The following is a 26522-nucleotide window of genomic DNA, read 5'->3' on the forward strand; positions in this document are numbered from 1 at the left end:
AGGGTTTTTATAACTTTAAAATGTTCATTTATAAGCTGATATAATTTTTTCCCTATTGCAGATGATGTTGACACTAATTAGCAAAGACCAAAAGGAGCAGATTAAGCGGCTCTTTGATGACCTCTCAGATGCACCAAACAAACATTTTACTTTAGAAGATGTACAGGCCCTCAAAAGGCAATATGATCTTTAAATCAAGATAATGGTTAGATTTCTTCCATGTATGAATGTGTTCCGGTAATGCCAGTGAGATGGTATTGTAATAGAGTTGCATGGATAAAACCTGGCTTAGAAAAGATCCTTTGGTCTGGACTATAAAATATTTTCCTTATTTTTGTACACAGACAGGTATATTCTACAATCTGCTTTTTATTAGTTGTAAATATTTTCTTATGTACCAGAGCTAACATCTTTATATTTAAAAATAAGTATATTTGGAACTTGTTAAGATGCATTTTAACTTATATTATACATTTTCTCTTAATGACTTGTTAAAATTTTGAGTTAAATTCTACGTCTTTGGGCTATGAAGCAGTCCTCTTAAGTTTGGTAGAAATGTCATTTCTTTATAGTTCATTTTTAAAAGTGAAAATCATTAACACTGATTATTACATCACCTTTATTCCCTGCTAAGATATATATAAATCCCATTTTATATTACTTCTGGATGACAGGCCTCTAAGATGAAACACAACATTTAAGTCTATAATAGGAAATGATTATTAAATAAACTGTGGTTATTTAGATCTATAAGAGGAATGTATTTTTTCTAATATGGAAGTATTGCCTACTAATTAAGAACAGAAATTGCCAAAAATTCTATTACTAGATTTTTGAAGGCTGATTTCCCTTATGTGTTATTTATATAAGCAATAACAGAACAACCACTGTATAAAAGCAACCAAGCCTGCATTTCTATTTGAATTGTCACTCGCACATTTCCCCCAAACATTTTAAATTACTTCTCCCTCTTTTGTTCCCTCCTCCTTTAAGCATGATCATATTTATTCCCTTAGTGCAAAAGGGAAAATGAAGAACTCTTCATATTGAGAGCTCGCTTGTCACTTGGGTCAAAGTAAAGGTATTTCTTATAATAAAACATTCAGGTCTCTTCCAGTGTGCTGTCATTTATTCCTGTAGTCTTTGGTCAGTTGTCTTTTTTTCTGGAGCATTTTCTTGTTCTTCAGAAGAGCAGATGAAAGAAGACTATCACATTCATTATTACCATGCCCATTATTATTTTATCTAATAGTTAATAATTAAAGAATATTTAAAGTGTTGTGGGGAAATGGTTTCACACTGTGCCAGTTTTCCTTGAAATATTATTTATTTACGGCGTGCTGGGTCTTCACTGCTGTGCAGGCTTTTCTCTAGTCGCGGTGCACAGGCTTCACCTTGCGGTAGCCTCTCTCATTGTGGAGCAGGGGCTCTAGGGCGCGTGGGCTTCAGTAGTTGCAGCACCCGGACTCTAGAACACCGGCTCAGCACTTGTGGGACACGGGCTTGGTTGCTCCTTGGCCGTGGGATCTTCCCAGACCCGGGATCCAGTCCATGTCTCATGCGTCAGGCAGGCAAATTCTTTGCCACTGAGCCACCAGGGAAGCGCCGCCCCCGCCCCCTCTATTTTTCTTTTAAACGATTCTTTCCTAAGTTCATAAATGAAAATCTACTGTGATGGGTATTTAACTCTAGTCTTCAAGTAAAAAAAAATAGTTTTCTCCTTTTGAATGATAGTTTTTTTGTATCAGCAAATGAGGGAGTGTGTTAGTAACTATATGGTAGAAACATAAAAAGGAGACAGTTACATACGAGTCCTAGCTGCAGGGGACAGCCTCCCCCGTGGAGGAGTGGGGAGCAGTGGGCTGCCCCAACTGTTGGGGTCACACCTGGAGACACTTGCTTCTCCGCAGCGGCACCAGCAGTCCGGAGGTGGGACTTCCATGACGGAAGGAAGGGAAGGGGAGGTGAAGGAAGCAGGTAAGAATATCAAGGGCATGAAAGGAGCACGGTTCCTGCAGACTGCTTCAGGACTTCAGCAGGAAGTCTGCCCAGGAGTCTCTGGGAGTACCCCACTCGGATCTCTCCACTGGGTCTGTGGGCAATCCCCAACACCCCAAGTGCTAAACCCACACCCCCTCCCATTCTGTGGCATGCCCCTGAGTGTGGTGGCAGTGAGAGCAAGCCCAGTAGTTGGAGTATTCGCAGAAGAGTGGACCAAGGTGTGCAGGTAAGAGAGAAATTGCAGTTGGAGCTATATATAACACTACCTTCTAGAAAACAAAAGAGAGATTTCCAGTAGCCACTCCGGTGAGCTCTAGGAACAAGAAGAAACATCAGAGTTCCTCCACAAGGCTGAACAAGAAGAGTGGAAGAGGTCCACCCATTCAGAAATTAAGGAAACCCCTCATATAGCAACACCAGCGATCAGTACCGTTTAAAGGCAACCAGTAAAGACTTAAGGAGAGGTCTGCTACTTCAGATACAGAAACAGCGACACAAAGATACAAGGAACATGAAAAATCAAGAAAATATATCACCCCCAATAATTCTGCAACAACTGAGCTCAGAGCCACAAAATACTCTGATGTAGCTGATAAAAATTTCAAAATAGCTGTTTTGAAGAAAGTTAACTACAGGAAAACTCAAAGATAGCTTAATGATAATAGGGATGAAAATACATGAACAAAATTAACTCTTTGCCAAAAAATCACAAAAAGAATTAAACTCTGGAGCTGAAAATTTCAATGCATGAGATGAATGTACTAGAGAGCGTCTGCTGTAGTGCATTTCTTCCAACACTAAATGACTTAGGGGATGAGAATTTTTAAATAAATCACAAGTTAAAAAGCAAAGAAAGCATGTATGATCTATGGGATTTGAGAGCAGATATATGTTAGGAGAATTGGGAATCCAGAGGGAGAAGGGGACAGAATGTTTACTTAAATATTAGCTGAAAACTTCCCAAACCTGGGGAGACTTGGACACCCAAATTCACAAAGCTAATAGATCACCCTATTATCTAAATGTGAAAATGCCTTCTTCAAGACACACTGTAATGGAATTACCAAAAATCAAAGCATCTTAAAGGCAGCCAAGGAGTTTAAAAAAAAAAAGTGTAACCTACAATGGAGAAGGAAATGGCAACCCACTAAAGTATTCTAGCTTGGAAAATCCCATGGACAGAGGAGCCTGGCAGGCTACATACAGTCCATTGGGTCACAAAGAGTCGGACTTGACTGAGCGATGGAGTATGAGTATAACCTACAAAGTTACATCCATTAGACTATCAATAGGTTTCTCACCAAAACCTCTCAGTCTAGGAGACAGCAGAATTACATATTCAAAGTGTTGAAGGGTAAAAAAATGCCAACCAAGAATACTCTATCTAAAAAAAGTTATTCTTAAGATATGAAGGAAAAATACCTTAAACAAAAGCTGAGGGAGTTTATCACCATTAGACCTGCCTTGCAAGAAATGTTAAAAGGAGTTCTTCAAGCTGAAATGAAAAGAGGCTCATCAGTGACATGAAAACACCTTTATACCTGTAAAGATGAAAAATATGTACTCAAATTTAGAAAATTCTAATAGGATGCTGTATTAGCCACTTAAACTATAGATAATTGTTAAAGGAAAAGAGCATTAAAAATAACTATATTATAATTTGTTAAATATACCACATAAGATAATTGTGACCTCAAAAATATAAAAAGAAGGGGAGTGAGGGTAGAAATTTCATGGGCAAGTGAAGATGCTATCAGTGTAAAATGGACTGTCATCTATGAGCTGTTTTAGGTAAGCCTTGTGGTAATCAACAAAGCAAAAATCTAGAGTAGATTCATGAAAGATTCTAAAAAAAGGAAAATAGCATACCATCATGGAAAACCACTTTACAAAGATAAAAATGAATGAAAAAGAAACAGGAAAAAAATAATAAAACCAGAAACAGAGGGAAAAGAAACAACGGAAGTAGAAACCACCAGGAAATAGTAAGATAGTAAGTCCCTACATATGGGTTCATCAATTAAAAAGAGTGGCTGGATTGATTAAAAAACAAGATGCACCCCTCCCCCCCCAAATAAGACCCAACTATATGCTTCCTTCAAGAGATTCACTTCAGCTTTAAAGACACACAGACCCAAAATGCAGGGATGGAAGAAGATATTCCAATACAGGTGGAAACCACAAAAAGCGGGATAGCATACTTATATCAGATAAAATAGACCTTAAGCCAAAAACAATAAGAAGTGAAGAAAGTCATTATGTAATAATAAAAGGGGTCAATAAGCAGAAAGATATAAAGATGGGGATAGGCACACAACATAGGAGCATCTAAACATAGGACTAAATGGGATTTATCCCTGGGCTACATGGTTCAACATATGCAAGTTAATAAAAAAAGAAAATCACACAATCATTTCAATAGGTACAGAAAAAAGCATATAACAATGCAACATCCTTTCATGATAAAAACTTGCAACAGATTAAATATGGAAGAAACATACCTCAACATAATAAAAGCCATATGCAACAAGCCCACAGCAAGCATACTCAAGGGTGAAAAATTGAAAGTTTTCCTCTAAGATCAGGAACAGGACAATTGTTCTTATTCAATACTGGTACTGGGAGTCCTCACTAGAGCAACTAGGCAAGACGATGAAAGAAAATGCATCCAAATTGGAAGAAAGGAGTAAAATGTTCATTATTTGTAGACAGATAATTGATTTTCTATCCAGTTGGCCCTCCCTATCCACAGATTTACGTCTGGGTTGACTGGATCTACAGATTCAGAATCCATGAGAGGGCCAACTGTACTACACCATTTTTAAATAAGGGACTTATGCATCCATGAATTTTGGTATTGGTGGGGGTTCCAGAAATCAGTCCCCCACAGATACCAAGGGATGACAGTTTAGAAAATCCCAAAGTCTCAACCAATAAAATAGTTGGAACTAATCAACAAATTTAGTTAAGTTGCAGGATATAAAATCATATTATAGATATCAGTTGCATTTTTATACACTGATAACGAAACACCTGAAAAATAAAACTATCCCACTCACAATGGGCTTCCCAGGTGGCGCTAATAGTGAAGAATCCGCCTGCTAATACAGGAGACGAGAGATGTGGGTTCGATCCCTGGGTGGGGAAGATCCCCTAGAGGAAGGCATGGCAACCCACTCCAGTATTCTTGCCTGGAGAATGCCATGGACAGAGGAGCCTGGTGGGCTATGGTTCATAGGGTCATGAAGAGTCAGACACAACTGAGCACACAGATGCACAATAGCATCAAAAGCAAAATACCAGAAATAAATTTAATGAAAGATCTGTACAACTAAAACTACAAGATTTTGTTGAAAGAAACCAAAGGTGACACAAACAAATGGGAAGATATCCCCACACTCATGAATTGGAATAATTAATGTTGTTTAAATTAATTTTAATAATTAAACAATTAACAAAGATCCCAAAGCCATCTTTGTGGGATTCAGTGCAATCATTATCAAAATTCAAATGGCATTTTTCACAGAAATAGAAAAAAAATCCCCCAAATTTGTCTAGAACCACAAAAGGCCCCCAACAATCAAGACAATTACAAGAGAAAGAGAAATTACAAAGAGAAAGCTGGAGGCATCATACTTTCTGATTTCAAACTATACCATAAACCATAGTAATTAAAACAGCATGGTACTGGCATAGAAATAGACACAGAGACCACCAGAATAGAATAGAGACCCCAAAATTAAACCCCTACATATATGCCAACTGATATTAGTCAAGGAAACCAAAAACACCCAATGGGGAAAGGGTAGGCTATTCAACAAAGGGTATTGGGAGAACTGAACAAACAAATGCAGAAAAAAGAAATTGGACTTCTCTTATTCCACTCAGAAAAATTAACTCAAAGTAGATCAAAAACTTATAAGACTGATAGGCTAAAGTGCTCATCAACTGATGAATGGTAGAGAAGATATGGAATATATATATACACAAAGGAATATTATTCTGCTACGAGAATGAAGGAAACCCTGCCATTTGTGACATGGATGGACCTTGCTGCTGCTACTGCTAAGTGGCTTCAGTCGTGTCCGACTCTGTGCGACCCATGGACTGCAGTCCACCAGGATCCTCCGTGGATGGACCTTAGGGTATTCTAAAATACTAAGTGACATAAGTCAGAGACATACTGTATGATATCACTTATGTGTGGAATCTTAAAGCTGAATTCATAAAAACAGTGTAGATTGGTGCATATCAGGGGGCTAGGGGTGGGGAATAGAAGAGATGCTGTTTAAGGTACCAAGTAACAACTAGTAGGTAAATAAGTCCCGGATCGAACACAGTATAGTGATTTTAGATAACAATATTGTATTATAAACATCAAACTTGCTAAGAGACTAATTAGTCCTACCACAAAGGAGAAATGATAATGATGTGATGTGATAAAGGTGTGAATTAGCAGTACAATGACAATCATATTGTAGTATATAAACATATCAAGTAACGTATTTTATACTTTAAACATACACTATTACATACCAAATATATTTTCAATTAAAAATAATTGCATATATTTATTTTTAGCTTCACTTTTTGGCCAGACACTCTGCCTAGTTTATCACATGTTGTCTAGTTTAACAACTCTGTTATAGACTAAACCACGACACAGAAAATTAAAGACAGAAAAGTTAAATCCTTGTAAATTAACAAGGACTACCAATGCAGCAAACAGTATAAGATTCAAACCTGGACAGTCTTTCTTTTGAATTCATATGCACTGTGCTGTGTAATGGAAAGTATTACATATATGGCTAGAATAATGAGTATGGTGCCTCGCTTTTACGAGTTACAGCTTAGGGGAGGCAGTGGAATGTAAATTAGCAGCTTTGGTTCCCCAGTTGAGGTATTTAGGGTGGCTACTCAGAGCAAGAGGAATGCCCATCCCTGCCTGTGCGTGGGTTAGGGAAGGTTTTGAGGAGTTGCCATGTTGCAGCTCAAGTTTGCCCATTTGGATGAGAATAAACGATGTACCAGGCAGAGGAAAGAGGAGACACAAAGGCATTAAGATGCATGCTGATGGTGTGTGTTGAATGAAAGGGTGAAATAACTGAGCCTGTTCAGGGAACTGCGTCTCATCTTAGGACCAGTGGAGCATGAGCTTTGTGTGATAAGCCTGAAGGAATACAGCAGGAAGCACTTGAAATGGTAGAAACATCAGAGTTTTAATTATACAAATGGTTCCTTCCCTAGTCAGGCATTACCACCCTTAACCAGTACCTGGTTTTCTTCCCCACTCTGGGCACACACAACACTGTACTTTTCAGCCTCTCTGTGATGGGTTAGAGCCAGGTGATCACTTCTGCCAACAGGGTTAGAGGTAGAAGCAGTCCATCACTTCCAGGCCAGAGTATGCAGTAGCAGGCACACAGCCCTCCACACACAGCCTTCTCCCTCTCTACAGGGGCTGAGAAGGCCTCGTGAAGACTTTAGATTCCTCATCTGCAAAAAACGAGGACGGATACCTTCCGACCACTCGGGGCTGTAGGTTTACAAAGTTCTTGTAAAATGCCTGGTGTTACTTCATAAGTTCCTGCTCCTACTTTTCGTGGTGTAATTTCTTGCTTCCCATACATATCATGGTCTCATCTATGTTGTTAGAAAAGGATAATACAGCTCTTGTCAAATATTTACAGACCACATTATATTTACTCACTGGATAAGCCACACACATTAAAACTCAGCCAAAAGAGACAGGATAGCCAAAGAAGCAGTCTGGTGCCGTCTGCTGGAAATCAGTCATGTCACAACAGCCAAGAGATTACTCCACAGGTTGAGGTTAACAACCTACTGTAATAGCACATGCCTTTTCTAACCTTTACTGTTTTGAGAGTGAGCCAACACTGATATATATTCAGAATCTGGCACAGGCTGGTGGGAGCTTAGCAAATGTTGAATGAATGAGCCTAGACGACGCTACCCTAAAAGGTGCCCGCAGTTCAGTTGAGTTGCTCAATTGTGTCCAGCTCTTTGCGACCCCAGGGACTGCAGCACGCCAGGCCTCCCTGTCCATCACCAACTCCCAGAGTTTACTCCCGGAGTTTTAAGATGCCCTGGTTTCCAAAATTCAGATTAGAGAAGCTCCCGTTACTGAGAAGTTTATGATGACACTCTAAATATTCCTCAAACAGTAGTTCTTGGAATATTTGCTTCAGAATCTTAGAGTTCAAGGGGTTGGGAATCTAAATTTTAAAATATTTCTTCTGATTCTCAGGCAAGTTGACATATTCACCCAGTGTCCTAGAAACCAAGTGTGTTATAACTAATTAATATGAGATACAGAAGCATTGTGAGTAAACTAAACTAGTTGTGACCCTCAGAATAAAGTATTGTAGGGGATACCTAAAAATGATAGTTCCTGCTTTTAATGAGGTTATGACTAATTTGGAAGAAACGGAAAATAAAACCAAGTTCAAGAGGCTCTAGTAGGAAAAAAAAGGCATTGATAAGATGTTCAAGTCACTGTCAAAGTTGTTAAATGGGCCAAAGTTAATCAAGAACACTTTTAGTAAGAGGTAAAGTCTAAGCTGTGTTTTCATGTTGACTTGGGTTGATGAGAAGGAAGCGCTCAGTCTGACTGAATTACTTTACTGTAGACGTCCCCAGTGGCACAGGCACTGGAAACTCAGCAACTTGACCACTGCAGGGATGCTTCACAGCATGGTGAGCAGAACCAGACAGGAGATGTACAAGCCAAACTGATTTGGTTTGCTATTTTTTTTTCCATTTCATATATGAACTAACTATATCTCAATTTTAAAAATTGAGGGGGGGGGGGAAGCACAAACCATCTAATTCAGACACTAACTTACTAAGCTCACCCCTTTAAGCACGTCAAGAATTTACCAGCTAACACCATATACAAAAATAAACTCAAAATGGATTAAAGATATAAATGTAAGACCAGAAACTATAAAACTCCTAGAGGAAAACATAGGCAAAACACTCTCTGACATAAATCATAGCAGGATCCTCTAGGACCCACCTCCCAGAGTAATGGAAATAAAAGCAAAAATAAACAAACAGGACCTAATTAAACTTCAAAGCTTTTGCACAAGAAAGGAAACTATAAGCAAGGTGAAAAGACAGCCCTCAGAATGGGAGAAAATAGTAGCATACAAAGCAACTGACAAAAAGTTAATCTCAAAAATATACAAGCAGCTCATATAGCTCAATTCCAGAAAAATAAACGACCCAATCAATAAGTGGGCCAAAAAACAAAAAAAAAGTGGGTCAAAGAACTAAACAGACATTTCTCCAAAGAAGACATACAGATGGCTCACAAACACAGGAAAAGATGCTCAACATCACTCATTATCAGAGAAATGCAAATTAAAACCTCAATGAGGTACCATCTCACGCCAGTCAGAATGGCTGCTATCCAAAAGTCTACAAGCAATTAATGCTGGAGAGGGTGCTGGAGAGGGTGCTACACTGTTGGTGGGAATGCAAACTAGTACAGCCACTATGGAGAACAGTGTGGAGATTTCTTTAAAAACTGGAAATAAAACTCCCATGTGACCCAGCAATCCCACTCCTGGGCATACACACTGAGGAAACCAGATCTGAAAGAGACACGTGCACCCCAATGTTCATCGCAGCACTGTTTATAATAGCCAGGACATGGAAGCAACCTAGATGCCCATCAGCAGACGAATGGATAAGAAAGCTGTGATACATATACACCATGGAATATTACTCAACCATTAAAAAGAATGCATTTGAATCAGTTCTAATGAGATGGATGAAACTGGAGCCCATTATACAGAGTGAAGTAAGCCAGAAAGATAAAGACCAATACAGTATACTAACACATATATATGGAGTTTAGAAAGATGGTAATGATGACCCTATATGTGAGACAGCAAAAGAGACACAGATGTAAAGAACAGACTTTTGGACTCTGTGGGAGAAGGTGAGGGTGGGATGATTTGAGAGAATAGCATTGAAACATGTATATTATCATATGTGAAATAGATCGCCAGTCCAGGTTCAATGCATGAGACAAGTGTTCAGGGCTGGTGCACTGGGATGACCCTGAGGGATAGGATATGGAGGGGGGGGAGGGGGGTTCAGGATGGGGAACACATGTACACCCATGGCTGATTCATGTCAGTGTATGGCAAAAACCACTGCAATATTGTAAAGTAATTAGCCTCCAATTAAAATAAATAAATTAAAAAAAGAAAAAGATTTTACCAGAAGGACTGAAAGCTAAGGATGAGTGAAAGACTAAATACTTCTGTGCTACAACTGGAAACAATGTAAGGATGTCTGCTGCTGCTGCTGCTAAGTCGCTTCAGTCGTGTCCGACTCTGTGTGACCCCATAGGTGGCAGCCCACCACGCTCCCCCGTCCCTGGGATTCTCCAGGCAAGAACACTGGAGTGGGCTGCCATTTCCTTCTCCAGTGCATGAAAGTGGAAAGTGAAAGTGAAGTCGCTCAGTCGTGTCCGACTCTAACCTTAACCTTCCCATTTAATGTTGTATTGGAGGTGGAAGCCCGTGAAATAAGGCAAAAAATAAGTTACTAAAGGCTTCCAGATTGGAAAAGAGGAAAGGAAGAAATAAAACTGTCTTTATTTGTAGACATGATTGTTTATGTAAAAAAATCCTGCAGAATCTGCCAAAAAGTTATTAGAATTAGTAAATGACTTACAAATTTGTAGGATTCAAGATCAATCTACAAAAACCTATTGTGTTTCTATACAAGCAACTTTGGAGATATTGCAGGTTTTGTTCCAGACCACTTCAGTAAAGTGAGTATCACAATAAAGTGAGTCGTATGAATTTGGGGTTTCCCAGTGCACATGAAAGTTGTTGCTGTCCAGCGGCTAAGTCGTGTCCGACTCTTTGTGACCCCATGACCTGTAGCACCCCAGGATCCCCTGTCCTCACTATATCCCTGAGTGTGCTCAAAAGTTACATTTATAATATACTGTAGTCTATTAAGTATGTAGTAGCATTATGTTTAAAAAAGTGTACATATCTTAATTAAAAAATACTTCATCCATATGTAAAATAGATACCCAATGGGAATTTGCTATATGACTCAGGGAACTCAAACTGGGGCTTGGTGATAACCTAGAGGGGTGGTATGGGGAGGGAGGTGGAGGGAATGTTCAAGTGGGAGGGGACATGTGTATACCTATGGCTGATTCATGTTGATGTCTGGTAGAAACCAATGCAATACTGTAAAGCAATTATCCTTCAATTAAAAATAGATTAAAAAATACTTCATTGCTAAAAAAAAATGCTAACCATTATCTGCCACAAAATTTCAAAGTTGTAAAAACACTGTATCTTCAAAGCAAAATAAAACAAAGTGCAATAAAACAAAGTATGTCTATATATTATTGATGAATAATTAGAAATTGAGATTTTCTTAAAAGATCACTCTAAAAACTAAAAAGCACTGTTTAAAGAAAAATTTTAAAAACTAAATAAATAGATAAAATGTGTTGTTCATGGATAAGAAGAGTCAATATCATTAAGATACTAATTTCCCCCCAACTGACCTACAGATTCAATGGAATCACAATAAAAGTCCTAGGAGGCTTTTTGGTGGAAATCTAGAAATTCCATCATAAAAACAGTATTCAGATCACTAGGAAACAATAGATTATATATTAATAACAGTGATTAAGGCAAATTTTAAAAATTAATCACAAGAAATTAGGACTGTAAGAAAGCTGAGCACCAAAGAATTGATGCTTTTGAAATGTGGTGTTGGAGCAGGCTCTTGAGAGTCCTTCGACTGCAAGGAGACCCAACCAGTCCATCCTAAAGGAGATCAGCCCTGAATATTCTTTGGAAGGACTGATGCTGAAGCTGAAACTCCAATACTTTGGCCACCTGATGTGAAGAACTGACACATTGGAAAAGACCCTGATGCTGGGAAAGATAGAAGGTGAGAGGAGAAGGGGATGAAAGAGGATGAGATGGTTGGATGGCATCACTGACTCAATGGACATGAGGTTGTTGATGGATAGGGAGGCCTGGCGTGCTGCAGTCCATGGGGTTGCAAAGAGTCAGACACGACTGAGCGACTGAACTGAACTAAACTGAAGTATCATTTAGGAGGAGGGGAAGACTTTATCCATGACTAGAGGCCTGAAATATATACTATTAGACATATTTTAAAATAGAGCTATCATATGGCAAATATATATATATGTATATATATATATATGAATAAAGAGTGTATGGGAAGCCTCTGAGTTATCTTTGAAACTTCTCTGTAACTTTAAAAATATTCTAGATAGAATTTCAGAATAAAAATGCACAGCAAGAAAATTTAAAGTCAATAATCAAATACTAACTTTGGGGGAAAATGTAATAAAAATATAACTTAATAGCTACAATATGTAATATATAGCTATTATGATAACTATAATACATATTTTTTATTGCAATAAAGATATCTTTCAAACTGACAATGAGAAAACAACTCAAAAAATAGGCAAAAAATAAATATTAAAGTCAATTTAGATAACTGCAAATTTAATACCACTATTCCCTTCCCCTTTAGTAAAAAGAAGGTCACACAAGAAGATGTACAAATTTATAGGGATATGAAAAATCAAGCAATAGATACTACTTTATATCAAACATCCTTGCAAAAACCATGAAGCTCCTAATATCTATTGTTGTGAAATACAGCAGAAAGGGGATTCATGTATTGTTAGTGGAATTGGAAATTGTGACAGCCTTCTGGGGAAGGCAGTCTGATAATCCTATTAAAATTAAAAATACATATACTTTTAACATAGCTACTTGATTTCTATGAATCCATCTGCCATATTCCAAAGTACCAGGAAACAAGGGCTTATGGATGAGGCTGATTCTTGCAGAGAGGAAAATAAAAGAGACACACAGTGAATACCCATGAATTTAGCCATCAGAAAGAAGGAGCTGGAGCTTTAGCCCTTGACTTGGACTGATTTCTGTAAGATACTGAGAAAATCACAATATTCCATACATATATGCACTGTATGAGATTATATAAATGTGAAGAAAGCTATGCTATCACACGTAACTTAGTCATTGAAGTGGTGATGTGGGAAGGTAATGTGGGAAGAGGAGCAGAGAAAAGAAAGAGGAAGAAAGGAAAAAGGGAAAAGAAAATCTGTGCGCATTTTATTTCAACCCTCTCAACAGTGATATGTGCTCAGTTCAGTTCAGTTATTGTGCTCAGTCATGTCCAGTTCTTTGGGACCCCATGGACTGTAGCCCGCCAGGCTTCTCCGCCCATGGAATTTTCCAGGCAAGAATGCCGGAGGGGGTTACCATTTCCTTCTTCATCAGATGTCTCCAACCCAGGGATTGAACCTGAGGATCTTGCATCTCCAGCATTGGCAGGCAGATTCTTTACCACTAGGGCCACGTGGGAAGCCGAAAAACTCTCAGTAGTACTTGTCTCTAAAACATCAGTTCACACCTTACCTCTAAAGCCACAGTGGTCTCTTTATTTAGCTGAATGTATTGCATTTTCCTTAAATGGAAAAACAAAAAGCCCCTGAAAACAAAAATGTCTGGGCTATACTGACCCTGAGAAAGGATGTTCTGGTGGTTGCCATACACCCTAGAATCTTTATTAATTAACCTATTTGGTGGTGGTGGTTCAGTTGCTAAGCCGTGTCCAACTCTTTGTGACCTCACAGACTGCAGCACAACAGGCTTCCCTATCTTTCACTATCTTTCGGAGCTTGCTCAAACTCATGCCCATTGAGTTGGTGATGCCATCCAACCATCTCATCCTCTGTCACCCCCTTGTCTTCCTGCCCCCAATCTTTCCCAGCATCGGGATCTTTCGCAATGAGTTGGCTGTTTTCATCAAGTGGCCAAAGTATTGGAGTTTTAGCTTCAGCCATCGGTCCTTCCAATGAATGTTTAGGGTTGAATTCCTTTAGCATTGACTGGTTTGATCTCCTTGCAGTCCAAGGGACTCTCAAGAGTGTTCTCCAGCACCACAGTTCAAAAGCATCAATACTTTGACACTTGGCCTTCCTCATGGCCCGGCTCACATCCATGACAAGGCTGCTGGAAAAACCATAGCTTTGACTATACAGACCTTTGTTGCCTTGAGAACCCCATGAACCTATTTGGTCAACCTTGTTAAAAGTGACTGCCACTGTCTTGTTTCAAAATTTATTCTAGCAGCCAACTTCATGAAGTGAGCCACCAACTCTGAGGCTTCAGTCCACACGCTCATGCCTTTACTGTTGTTCTGTTCTGTTGTAGCAGCCTCAATGCCCTCTTCATAGATGGAGTACTTATTAAGTACACATAGGAAAAAGTAAAGACAGGATTCTTGCCCTCGAGAGCCTACAGTTTCTTTCTTTTAAAGGTTTCTGTTTTCTTAGTATCCTGAATTCAGAATTTGGAGGTACCTGGTACACATGGGGTTGTGAAATATCTAAGTTTTACCTTCTCCATGCAGGATAAAAGGTAGCAGAAACAGGTGCTCCAATATTATTAGGCAAGAAGCGGGAAGAAAAACAATAAAATCAGGACTATGTTGACACCAGACAACTGTGAATCTCTATGTTCTAGGATCAGTAAACTCTCAAAGAGGAACGAACTTGCCATGCCGTGCTGCTCATAAGTGAAAAGGAACTGCTTGCTAACCCTAAAACCATGGTATTGAAAAACAATTCAGAAGCTCCAGCCAGGTTTAATAGTAATTTCTACCAAACATTCACAGAAGACATAATTTCAGTCTTACATACTCTGATATTGAAGTTTATCCCAGGAGGCTGGTTTACTACTTGAAGAGTCAAATTCACTATGTTAAAAACATTAAAGGAATAAACCACAATTATATGATAGGTGGTCCTCCCCCCGCAAAATAGCAGCCAGTAACATATTTCCAAAGGTAAAAACTCTTGGCAACTAAAAGAATTTAATAAATTTGATAAAGGATATCTATAAATATATTTACAAATGTAACTGAAACATAAATATCATAATGGTTGAAATATTGAAGGGTTTCCCTTTGAGATTAACAAGCTAACAATGTCCTAAAACCACTGCTCTTTAACTTTATACACTTGAAGTCCTAGCCAGTGCAAACGGCCAGAAAGAAAAATATATGATGTGATGATCAAAGAGAAAGATATGAATCCTTGTTCTGCCACTTACCAACTATGTAATTCTGGGTAAAGCATTTAATAACTCTGTATCTCAGTTTCCTCATCTGTAAAACGGGGATAATGAGTATCTCCTTCACAGGGTTGTTCCAAAGAGTAAGGAAGAATATTTTAGAAGTACATAGAAACTGTTCAAGACACTTCAAAGCACTGTAAAAGTGTTTTTCAAATAAAAAAAATTCACAGATGAAGATTGTGTATAAATAAATCTCAAAGACTCTAGAGATAAAAGAAGCAAAATCATTACATAAAAATTAGCTGTGGTTCTATACACTAACAAACAGACTACAAGGAGATCCAACCAGTCCATCCTAAAGGAAATCAGTCCTGGATATTCACTGGAAGGACTGATGCTGAAGCTGAAACTCCAGTACTTTGGCCACCTGATGAGAAGAACCGACTCACTGGAAAAGACCCTGGTGCTAGGAAAGATTGAAGGTGGGAGAAGGGGACAACACAGGATGAGATGGTTGGATGGCATCACTGACGTGATGGACATGAGTTTGAGTAGGCTCTGGGAGTTTGTGATGGACAGGGAGGCCTGGTGTGCTGCAGTCCATGGGGTCGCAAAGAGTGGACATGACTGAGTGAACTGAACTGAAACAAACAGAAAATGGTATCTAAAAAAATTAAATACCTGGGGATAAGATTTAAGAAAAGATGTGAAAGATCTCTAGAGGGATAATTATAGATTCAATGCAATCCCAAACAAAACTGGTGGAATGCAACATGCTTATTCTAAAATGTTTACATAAATGTAAAGGAGATCAATCCTGGGTTTTCATTGGAAGGACTGATGTTGAAGCTGAAACTCCAATATTTCGGCCACCTGATACAAAGAAGTGACTCATTTGGAAAGACCCTGATGCTGGGAAAGGTGGGAGGAGAAGGGGATGACAGAGGATGAGATGGTTGGATGGCATCACCGACTCGATGGACATGTGTTTGAGTAAACTCCGGGAGTTGGTGATGGACAAGGCGGCCTGGCGTGCTGCAGTCCATGGGGTTGCAAAGTCAGACATGACTGAGCAACTGAACTGAACTGACGTTAACTTTTACTGCCTAAATTGTCCATTAACTCACCTGGGGGAAGATTTCCTTCTAGAATGCTCATTCAATAGGTCTGTCTTCATAGTTTGTCCCTTACTTTTAAAAAAATCTTTGCACAAGTGTCACCTAAGAAGACTTCTTTCCAATTTGCCTTGTATAAAACGGCACACCCAATACTTCCAGTCACTTTCCCCCAACTCCGTTTTCATAACGTCCATCATCTGACAATATTTTAATGTATGTGTGTATGTTTATTATTTATGCCACTTTCCTGACTATAAGCTTGCTGAAATCAGAGAATCTGGTTATTTGGTATAATGCTATATTCTCCAGATATACTTTCTTTGTTGAATAAATGAATAAATAAATTGGCAGAAGTCACAAACATTCTGATTGGCATAGGAAATGTAGTGACTCCATTTGAACTAAATGTATACACTGCAAACTCCCCTTCACTATTTATCTGCTAAATGATGGTTACTAAAATACTATAACTCTCCCCAGATTTAGAATACTATTTTGGGCTTCCAGAAACAACCAATATGTAAATAATGGCTTTATACTTAAGAGAAATAAATGAAACAAGCCCATTAAAAGAGCCATATAAAATGTACCTCCGAGAATCTTAACTGACTCTAAAATTGGCAAAATGATAGAAGTTTAGGTATTTCGCTCATGTTATGTATGAATTAATAGCTCTGATGGTTTTCAACATATATCTTACCCTTTGGTAATCCTTTATTTTTTATTTTCTAATTGAAATATAGTCTACATACAATATCATGTTTCAGGTGTACTGTATAGTGTTTTGACATTTACATACACTACAAAATCATCACTATGATGAACCTAGTAACGATCTCTCTCCATAGTTGTTATAATAGTATTGACCATATTCTTTATGATGTATATTACATCTCTAGGGCTTATTTATTTTACGACTAGAAGTTTGTCTCTCTTAATCCTCACCACCTGTTTTGCCCAAACCATCCTTCTTCCTCAAAATCTGGCAACCACCGATTTGCTCTCTGTATCAATGAGTCTGTTTTCTTAGTTTTCACATACAAATGAAACTGTATTTGTCTTTTGACTTATTTCACTTAGCATAATACTCTGTATATCAAGTTGTTGCAAATGACACAATTTCACTTTTATGGCTAATATTCCATACACATACACACACACACACACACACACACACACACACACACACACAGAGGTATCTATACCCAAATATACACAGACATATATCCACATATCACATCTTCTCTATCCATTTACCTACTAATGGACACTTGGGTTGTTTTCACATCTTGACTACTGTAAATAATGCTGCTATGAACACAGGGGTGCATACATCTGAAGTGTTTTTGGTTTCTTTAGAAAAATACCCAGAAGTGGAATTGCTGGATCATTTGGTAATTCCATTTCCAATTTTTTGAGGGGCCTCTGTACTGTTTTCCATTGCGATTCTACCAATTTACATTCTCACCAACAGTACAGGAGGGTTCCCTTTTATCCACATCCTTGCCAATACTTGTTTTTTGATAACAGCCATTCTGATAGGTGTGAGGTGATATCTCCTTGTGTTTTTAATTTGCATTTCCTTAATTAGTGATATTGAGCATATTTTCACATGCTTTTTGGCCAGCTGTATGTCTTTTCTGGAAAAATCTTCATTCAGGTCCTCTGCCAATCTTTTAAATGGAATTTTTTTATATTGGTAAGAATTTGATTTGATACTTGATATTCAGTAGGCTGCCTTTTCACATGGTAGATGATTTTGTTCACCTTGCAAAAGCGAGTGGGTCTGACCTGGGCTCCTTTAGAATTTCTCCCTCTGTTCTGGGACTTGGAGTATGCTGAGATTTTGCACGTGCCCTGTAGGAGCGCCCCATCCCACCCCATCCCCCAGCTCTCAAAGGTAAGCCCAGTTTTTCAGAAAGGTAAGCTCAGTTTTTTAGCCTGTTTTTAAATCCCTGACCTGATGTCCTGGGGGCTCATCTTTCCAGTGCAGAACTCCCAGACTAGGAACCCAGCATGGGCTCAGACCCCCTGGCTCCTTGGGAAGACCTCTGCATGTGTGATATTCTTCTCATTTGGGGTCAAGGACTTGGGGGTGTGAGTCCAGACTATACCAGTCTCTCCCACTCCTATGCATCTTGTTGTGGCTCCTTCTTTATATCTTTAGCTGTAGAGTCTCTTTTCTGCTAGTCTTTAGGTGGTTTCCATAGACAGTTACTATGTAAATAGTTGTAATTGTGGTGTACCTGTGGGAGGAGGTGAGATTGGAGTCTTTTTTCTCCATCATCATGAGGAACCTTTCCAAAATTTGTATTTAACTGGAGAATATGCTATGGAAAATCTTTCATATTTACAAATTAACCTGATTTCTAGCAAAAGAATGAATTGCGTAAATTTAACAGAAAAAGCTAATTTGCACATGTAAGAGAATTCAGGTAAACTGGTAGCACACACAGTGACCAGTATATATGATCATAATCAGCATATTCTCTCACTATGACGTGATTTTCCCCACAAGCCTTAGAGAAGTGAGGTATAAATTTACGGTTTTTAAAAGATTCTGATGAATTAAGTGAAAAAGTGAAAGTGTTAGCACTCAATCATGTCCGACTCTTTATGACCCCATTGACTGTAGCCCACCAGGGTCCTCTGTCCATGGAATTCTCCAGGCAAGAATATTGGAGTTAAGTCCTGTCTTAATTCTGGAGTATTCTCTCATGCTATGGTAGCCCAAGGTTGAGCTCCAGGGGAATCTCATTTGGTCTTTAACTGACCCAAGTTTGAAGGAACTTCTGAAGTCAACTGAAAAGTTTAGACCACTTTTAAAATGAGGCTGAGGTGGTACTGGCTGGGTACACCCAGGAGAGGGGATGGGGCAAGCTGCACGCACAGGCCTCCTGACGCAGCATTGCTTTTGCTGTATTCCTCCTAAGATCATTTAGCTTTCCATTTAATCTTTAGTCTTTTATGAACTGTCAAGAAGGGTGTCAACATATTCATACATATTACTTGTGTGACGTATTAACTATGTAACAGGAAAACAGAAAAACCATCTATGTATTTTATAGAGGTTGTAAGAATACAAAGTGTTTCCCTACAATTATTAGCTTGAATTTAACTGACTGTAGTTTCATAACCTAATGTCGCCAGGGTAGGATCTCTTCAAAGTTAAGCTCTTTTTACTTTTAAGATGAGGATTTATAAAGCTTCTCTCTTCATAATTTAGTAACAGACCTATTTACTTTCCAACCAATCTACTTAAAAAAAAAAGAAATTCTGTGTATGAAGAAAGCAGCTTCTTTCTGAAGGAAGGTAGGTCTATGACATGAAGAAAGGATACTTTCAAGCACTGTTTGTTGAGAACTTCAGCAGATGCCGCTCTCTGGGCTGAGACTAGAATGTAGAATCCCCTCAGTGGCTTGCAATGTTTATGAATATACGACACGACAAATGAATGTTCCTGTTCTTATAAAAACGCCTGTGCACAAACCATACAGCAGCGATACATTAGTATTTACATTTATTTCATGTATGCAGTTTACACATTCACTACTGAACAAAATTGGAATGCAGACAAATATACACATACCATAATAAGCATTATCAAATAAAATAACTGGCACTAGTGTTATAAGCATATTAATGGGCCTGGTGAGAAAAGTGATGAAAGAAGACTGCAGCCCATGGCATTTTTCCTTTTATCAAAAGAAAAAGCTTAGTAGCACCATAATGGTAATACTTAATAGAAACATATAAGATGGAATATTTTAACTGCTAATCACTGAGGTGAGCCTGTTTTATTTAAGTGAATTATACTGGAAGTTAACAGTATAGGCAATATTTTGGCCAACTTTTGTTTATGTCAGTTAAACATCTTCCATAAACAAAAGCAAAGGAAAATAAAGCCAGCCATACACGGACCCCCTCCTTAGTACTTGGTACAAACTCTGCGCCATGCTTTGATTTCATGATTGGAGAAGATATGTGCTATAAAAACTGAGGTTATTATGTAAAGTTATTCACTAAAGCCTGAGTGTGTCTTTGGTAGGCTAATACTTTTTCAGCATTGTTACTATAATTATATTGATGTTTCTCTATCCTGTATTTTTCTACATAATCCAAGGTGACTAAGGAGGACTTTATGGAAAACAATACAGCAAAACTCTCAAACAAGTAGGCCCTTAAAATCCAGTCTATTTCCAAGGCACCAGGGATCAACAGGGTGCAAAGTTCCCCTTTGGGAAAGGTGACTTTTTGTAATACTTATAAACTAATGAAATTTTATTTTGCAGCTTTGTATACCTTATTTGGTGCTGTCAGTATACTTAATTACCTACTTTTACACTTGTCTTCTAAGATGGCAACAATATATAAGCTAAATAGAGTACCAGGTATTCCTATTTCAAAGTTGTGCAAACTGCCACAATCTTGCTCAAGGTGTCTAAGTACCCACATGGTAGCAAATGGGCTGCGTGAGCTGTATATATCCACACTGCATGTGAAGAAGAAATGAAATTTATGCCCAGTTATGAACAGAAATGTTACAAAGAATATCATATACTGAGAATAACCTGCAAGGTTCTTTAAACAGTATCCCTTAGTGGTTTCAATAAAATGTCACTAACCACTTATCCCTAAGCCTCAAGTTCTCTTCCTAAGAATGCTGTAGAACTGCATTAGTACTTTATATTGATTATAAATTAAGCCAAATTTCTATCTAAATACACAAGTATGTGCTTCAAGCACTGATTTCTGGCAAACACACAAAACATAATTCTCTTAAGAATTATTGTCCTTATGATAATGCACTTTTAAAGCTTTCATTTCATAGTTTGGTAATTAAGATCCACATGAAACACAATGCTTTGCTGAACATAGAAAACATATCTGTATTATGATTATGTAACCCGGCCTTTGCTGGCAACTTGAAACTTAAAACAGCCATCTGTAGTTCAACCAGCTCCAAACAAGGTTTTTCAAGTGGTAATTATTTTGCAGCATTTATAGGTCTATATATCAGTCTGAATTGCAACTTTTAATTCCATTGTCTGATGTGAGTGGTTGTTATTTGTTTCTTTTAGCGCACTGCCAAAATATAAATCAACACTGGGTTTTATTCCACTGTTACCATGTTCTTCTGCAATATGATTCAACTGTGGAACTTCTGAACATGAAGCAGTTTGGGTAAGCACAGAAATGCTACACTGATGGGGGGAATTTTCCAGTCGGTCATTTTCTACCTCAGGAAGAATATTAACAGTAGCAAAGCGGGCATGATAATCAGTGGAACCATGACTACAAGAAGTTTTCATGCTTTCTAGGTCAGAACAACTAAATTCAGAAAAGTGACTAGAGTGGGAATCAGCTACGGATGGCATACTGTCACTGAGGGATGGAGCCTCAAATTCACTGGAGTTCGTGCTCTGCTGTTCTAACAACTGTGCATCCATGTCCTCCCGGGTCTCGTTTATCTTCATGTTACTCTTTTTCCTCAATTTACCACTTTTTGATTTCTTTCCTGCTGTTGCTTCTTTGGACCACTTGGTGGCGCTGGATTTACCTTCAGGCAAGCCCCCGGCCGAACCCCCGGGATGGCTTCGGGAGGCACTGCCATCCTCCACACTGCTGCTTCCACTGTTGTGCCTGAACTTGGATGGCTTTGATTCAATATCTACTTGAACCTCCATACTGTTGCCTTCTCTGGAACATAAGTGAAACAAATATAAATTTCTGACTTCATCTTTTTTTTTTATTAAATGCAAATGCATCAAAAGGGGAGGGTTTCTGGGTGGAAATATCAAAGACCGTATAAAAGCATCGGAACAAATTAATGCAGGATGCATTCTACTAATGGTAAAAAGCTCCTTGAAATAAGAGAACTGTCTTTATAACAATGCTTCAATTAAGGGGAAAAAATAGCAACTACGCTCACTTCTTACACTGTTCCAGGTACTATGCTACCTTCTCCATTTTTTTTCCAGAACAGTTGTATTGAGAGAGAATTTGCATATCATAAATTCACCTGTTTAAAGTACACAATTCAGTGGTTTGTAGTATATTCACAGTTGTCCAACCATCACCACGATCGAACTCCAGAACATTTTCATTGTCCACCAAAGAAGCCCTGTACCATTAGCAGCCAGTTCCCATCCTCCCCTCCCCTCAACCCTGAGCAGCCACTAATCCACCTTCTGCCTCAATGGATCTGCCTGTTCTGGACATCTCTCACCACTTTCGTTTTTCAGAGAACCTAACAGCAGAGGTACCTATTATTTACCATAATTCTGCTTAATGATAGGAATACAAATTAATCTAAAACTACTTTTGACTTTACAACAACTTTTTCCTTACTTGTCCAATGGGATGTAGGAATTCAGAATGGATCCTGCCATTGCCTTGGTGCTGGCATTATCACTAACTGTCCCCAAGCTGACTGTGCCGGACTCTCCACTTAGACTGTACCGTTCTTTCTGTACATCTGCTTGTACTTCCAACCTTGAAGAGAGGGGTATCAGAAAAAGACCAAAATTACACATAATATCAGCACTACTATGGAAAAGCTTATCTTCAAATAATTCAGTAACAAGAAGCTAATTTTAGAGACAACTATAAGCATTTTTTTCAGTTTCCTTTTATTTGATTATTCAAATTCCATTGTAGCACACTGAATAGTACCAGTCATCTGAATAAAATGGGAAAATTAGCTGTCTGCCAAGTAAGGTAGTAACAGAGTAATACAAATAGAATATAAAGGATTTTAACTTAAACACGCTCCATTATTCTCACTTAGGGTGTGGCACTCTGCTTCCCCTGCTGCTGCTGCTGTCACTTCAGTCGTGTCCAACTCTGTGCAACCCCATTGATGGCAGCCCACCAGGCTCTCCCGTCCCTGGGATTCTCTAGGCAAGAACACTGGAGTGGGTTGCCATTTCCTTCTCCAATGCGTGAAAGTGAAAAGTGAAAGTGAAGTCGCTCAGTCGTGTCCAACCCTTAGCGACCCCATGGACTGCAGCCCACCAGGCTCCTCCATCCATGGGATTTTCCAGGCACGAGTACTGGAGTGGGGTGCCATTGCCTTCTCCTCTGCTTCCCCTATTTCAGTGCAAAACACCAAACCTGAGTACATTAAAAACCATTCTAAGATCAATGAATCAAAAAATTCTGGGCATCTGTATACTAAAAGCGGTTCTAAATTTAACACCTGACTCTCAAAAAAATAATAATATATACCACTATAACTTAAGAGTTTGTGTTTAAAAGCACACTACCTAAAAATAAGATAACTATAACAGATTCATCTTTTAATTCATGTATTTTCCCTTACATTAAAAAAACCCCTAAAGCTAATAAACAAAAGAAAAGTGACTTAAAGAGGAAACGAGAGACTAAAATGCTTAACTTATCCTACTTATCTATATGGCTTTTGGTAAAAGACTTTGTGAGAATTAAATAACCATTAATACAGAACAGGGCCCAGGCAGGCTCTCCTGGCCTCAGCCCATGCACTCCCAACATCCTGACACCACCTGTCCCCTCAGGCTTCAGCCGGCGTCTCATTTGCGAACATCCAGCTGTGACTGGCTACCTCCCGATAGATCTAAGTACAGGCTTAATCGCTGCCTTTATGTGTTCACCAGAGAAGCTTGAGCATTGACTCATAAACTCTGACAAGTGCAGTGAACAGAAAAATGGCACAATGTTATCCCTGAAGTTTGGTTTTTACCTCATCAGATCTCCTGATTCACTGTTTGCCATGAAATTTCATTTTCTGAAACCTTACAACTTACTTGAAACCTTACTGTTTTCAACCCTGACACAGCAGGATTATATGTAGTCATCGTGCTTTGTGTTCAAAATTCTTATCTAATTAGTTTGTTGAAGCAAAACAGAACGACACACAGCTCTCTCACCTGTTGAAGCAGTTCACCATGGCACTCCCCGACAGGCTGCCCGTGATACTGGCCCCGGCGAGCGCCGTGGTGCTGGCCGTCTCACTCAGGTTGTCCCGGATGGCGCCTATTCGGTCCATGTGGCTCCCGCTGGCGCTCAAACTGCCAGTCAAACCACCAACGCTGCCCTCCCCTATGCTGGGGTTGTGTCTTGCTTCTGCTACTGAAGTTGTATCTAAATGCAAATATTTCAAAGAAATTAGTGTGATTATTAATTCCCTCTCCTTAGAGTCTGTCGTGATTTTCAGATAGGATCCATTTTCATATAAAGTGTAAAACATACACAGGAAGAGAAGAGATGTCTGGAGTCAAGGCCATATAACTATGGGATAAGAGTAAGGGGAAATACCTCACAGAGTGAAGCTGGATTAAGGACTGGGCCTCAGTTTTAAATGGTCACTACAGGCATCTCTTGGAGGAACTGTGGTTTGGTTCCAAACCATTGTAATAAAGCAAAAGTATCACAATAAAGTGAATCATGAAGTTTTGGTCCTCCTAATGCACATAAAAGTTATGTTCATACTATACTATAGTGAAGTGTGCAATAGCATTATGTCTAAAAACTGTATATACCATTGATTTAAAAAATTCTTTATGGCTAAAAAATGCTAACCATCATCTGACAAGTCAGGGTTGCAACAAACTTTCTTCAATTTGTAAAAATAAGTAATGAGCTACAAAGTGCAATAAACTGAAGTACGCCTGCACTTTAGAAGAAAATCTAGAAGATTAAAGAATTCTATAAAGAACCTAATTGTTGAAAAATATAGCTGACTTTGGAGGAAAATTATGTGATGGTTTTCAGTAAGCATGTCTCAAGGTCAGTAAGAATGGGTCAAAGGTTGACTTCTGAATATATTCCATAGTTCTGACTGTCTACAAGTTATTATGAGGTCTGATACCATTACATTCCAATCTTCCAGTACTTTTTCACATGCTTTATACTGGAGAATTTACTTATTTGCTCTAATATTTGAGCTCCTATTATATAACACAACTCTAAGGGCTGGGACACAGTGACTCAAAGAGACAAACATCTTGCCCTCAAAAGGCTTATGCTCCAATCGGGGAGAGCAATAAATACAGTTATATGGTGATAAATGCTATGAGAAAAAATAAACCAGAATAGAGTGGAGTAAAAGGCAGAGAGAGTGATGAGGAGTGCACGTGTCCGTGTGAGTGAGCCCGCATGCCTGTTTGTTGTTTTGTATAGCGTAATGAGAGAGGCCCTCTCTGAAAAGGAAGTGAAGGAGTGAGCCATGAAATTATCTGGGGGAAGAGTAATCCAGGCAGAGGAAACTTCAGGTTTAAAAGCCTAGAGGTGGAAGTGTTTGGCACCTCAGCATCAAGGGCAGGAGGTATAAAATAAGAGTGACAAGGGGAGAGTTCAAAGCTGCACCTCAGGACAGACCACAGGTGGACTTACGGGCCACAGTAGGGGCTGTGGGTTCCATTCCCTCACCCCTGGTACAGTCAGAAGCACTGAGAGAATTCTGAACGTAAGTTAGGTCTAACTAAGGGATCACGTAGGAGGCTACTACTGTAACGAAGGCAAGAGAGTAGTTTGTACTAGTGGGACAGCTTGGACTAGTGGAATAGAGATCGTGAGAAATGGTTGAATTATGGCTAAACATTGATGGAACCAGTAGAATCTGCTGATGGATCAGACGTAGGGTAAAAAGGGAAAGGGGAGTGTAATCCTAAGTAGAGGTTTTAGCGCAGCAATAGCAAGAATAAAGAGACTACTTAATGAGGTAAGGATGACTGGGAGGCCAACAAGTTTGAGAGTGAAGAGTCTGGTTATAGAGAAGTCAAGCTTGCAATTCTTGCTAAGACATTCAAGTGCAGATTAAAGAAAAGAGTTATATGTACAAACCGAAGTTCAGAGGACAGTTCTAGTCTAGATATAAATTTAAGAGTCATCTGTCTATATATATTATTTAATAGAAATTACCTAGGGAGTGTGTATAGATAAAGAAATCTGAGAATGAGCCCTGGGAAACTCCAAAATTCAGAGGTTAGGAGAAGAAAATCAGTAAACAAGACTGAGAAGAAGTGGCCGCAAGATATGAGAAAACAAGTAGAGAAAATGTTTTAAGAAGGTGGGCATGCTCTACCATGTCAAGTATACTGTCATAGTAAGATGAAAATCAAGAATTGACCACTGTATTTGCTACATGGAGGTGCCTGGTGACTCTGCCTTGGTGGAGTGGTAGAGATGAAATTTTGGACGGGTAGGGACCAAAATCTAATTGGAGTGAGTCCAAGAGAAAATGGGAGGTAGGAAATAGAAC

At 38.8% G+C, this 26522-nt stretch overlaps 3 protein-coding genes across 6 annotated transcripts in view; 2 read left to right on the forward strand and 1 right to left on the reverse strand.

The window, feature by feature from the left end:
• SPAG1 (sperm associated antigen 1) overlaps positions 1-1111 on the forward strand; it is an 82618-nt gene extending 81507 nt beyond the window's left edge. For both annotated transcript variants that reach the window (XM_065902738.1, XM_065902739.1), the window contains one exon: positions 62-1111. In XM_065902738.1, the coding sequence (XP_065758810.1) occupies positions 62-193 (132 nt within the window). In that variant the 3' untranslated portion in view covers positions 194-1111. The remainder of the gene's footprint in view (positions 1-61) is intronic.
• The window catches only part of POLR2K (RNA polymerase II, I and III subunit K), a 185648-nt gene that overhangs the window by 84320 nt on the left and 74806 nt on the right, over positions 1-26522 (forward strand). The gene's annotated exons all lie outside the window — the stretch shown is intronic.
• Positions 19783-26522, reverse strand: part of RNF19A (ring finger protein 19A, RBR E3 ubiquitin protein ligase) — a 56212-nt gene continuing 49472 nt past the window's right edge. For all 3 annotated transcript variants that reach the window (XM_065902629.1, XM_065902627.1, XM_065902628.1), the window contains exons 8-10: positions 24190-24403; positions 22631-22774; positions 19783-21979 (exon numbers count right to left, since the gene is read on the reverse strand). In XM_065902629.1, coding sequence (XP_065758701.1) covers positions 21289-21979; positions 22631-22774; positions 24190-24403 — 1049 coding nt within the window. In that variant the 3' untranslated portion in view covers positions 19783-21288. The remainder of the gene's footprint in view (positions 21980-22630; positions 22775-24189; positions 24404-26522) is intronic.

This window comes from Muntiacus reevesi, chromosome 12 (genome assembly GCF_963930625.1).
Source record: "Muntiacus reevesi chromosome 12, mMunRee1.1, whole genome shotgun sequence".
Classification (NCBI taxonomy): domain Eukaryota; kingdom Metazoa; phylum Chordata; class Mammalia; order Artiodactyla; family Cervidae; genus Muntiacus; species Muntiacus reevesi.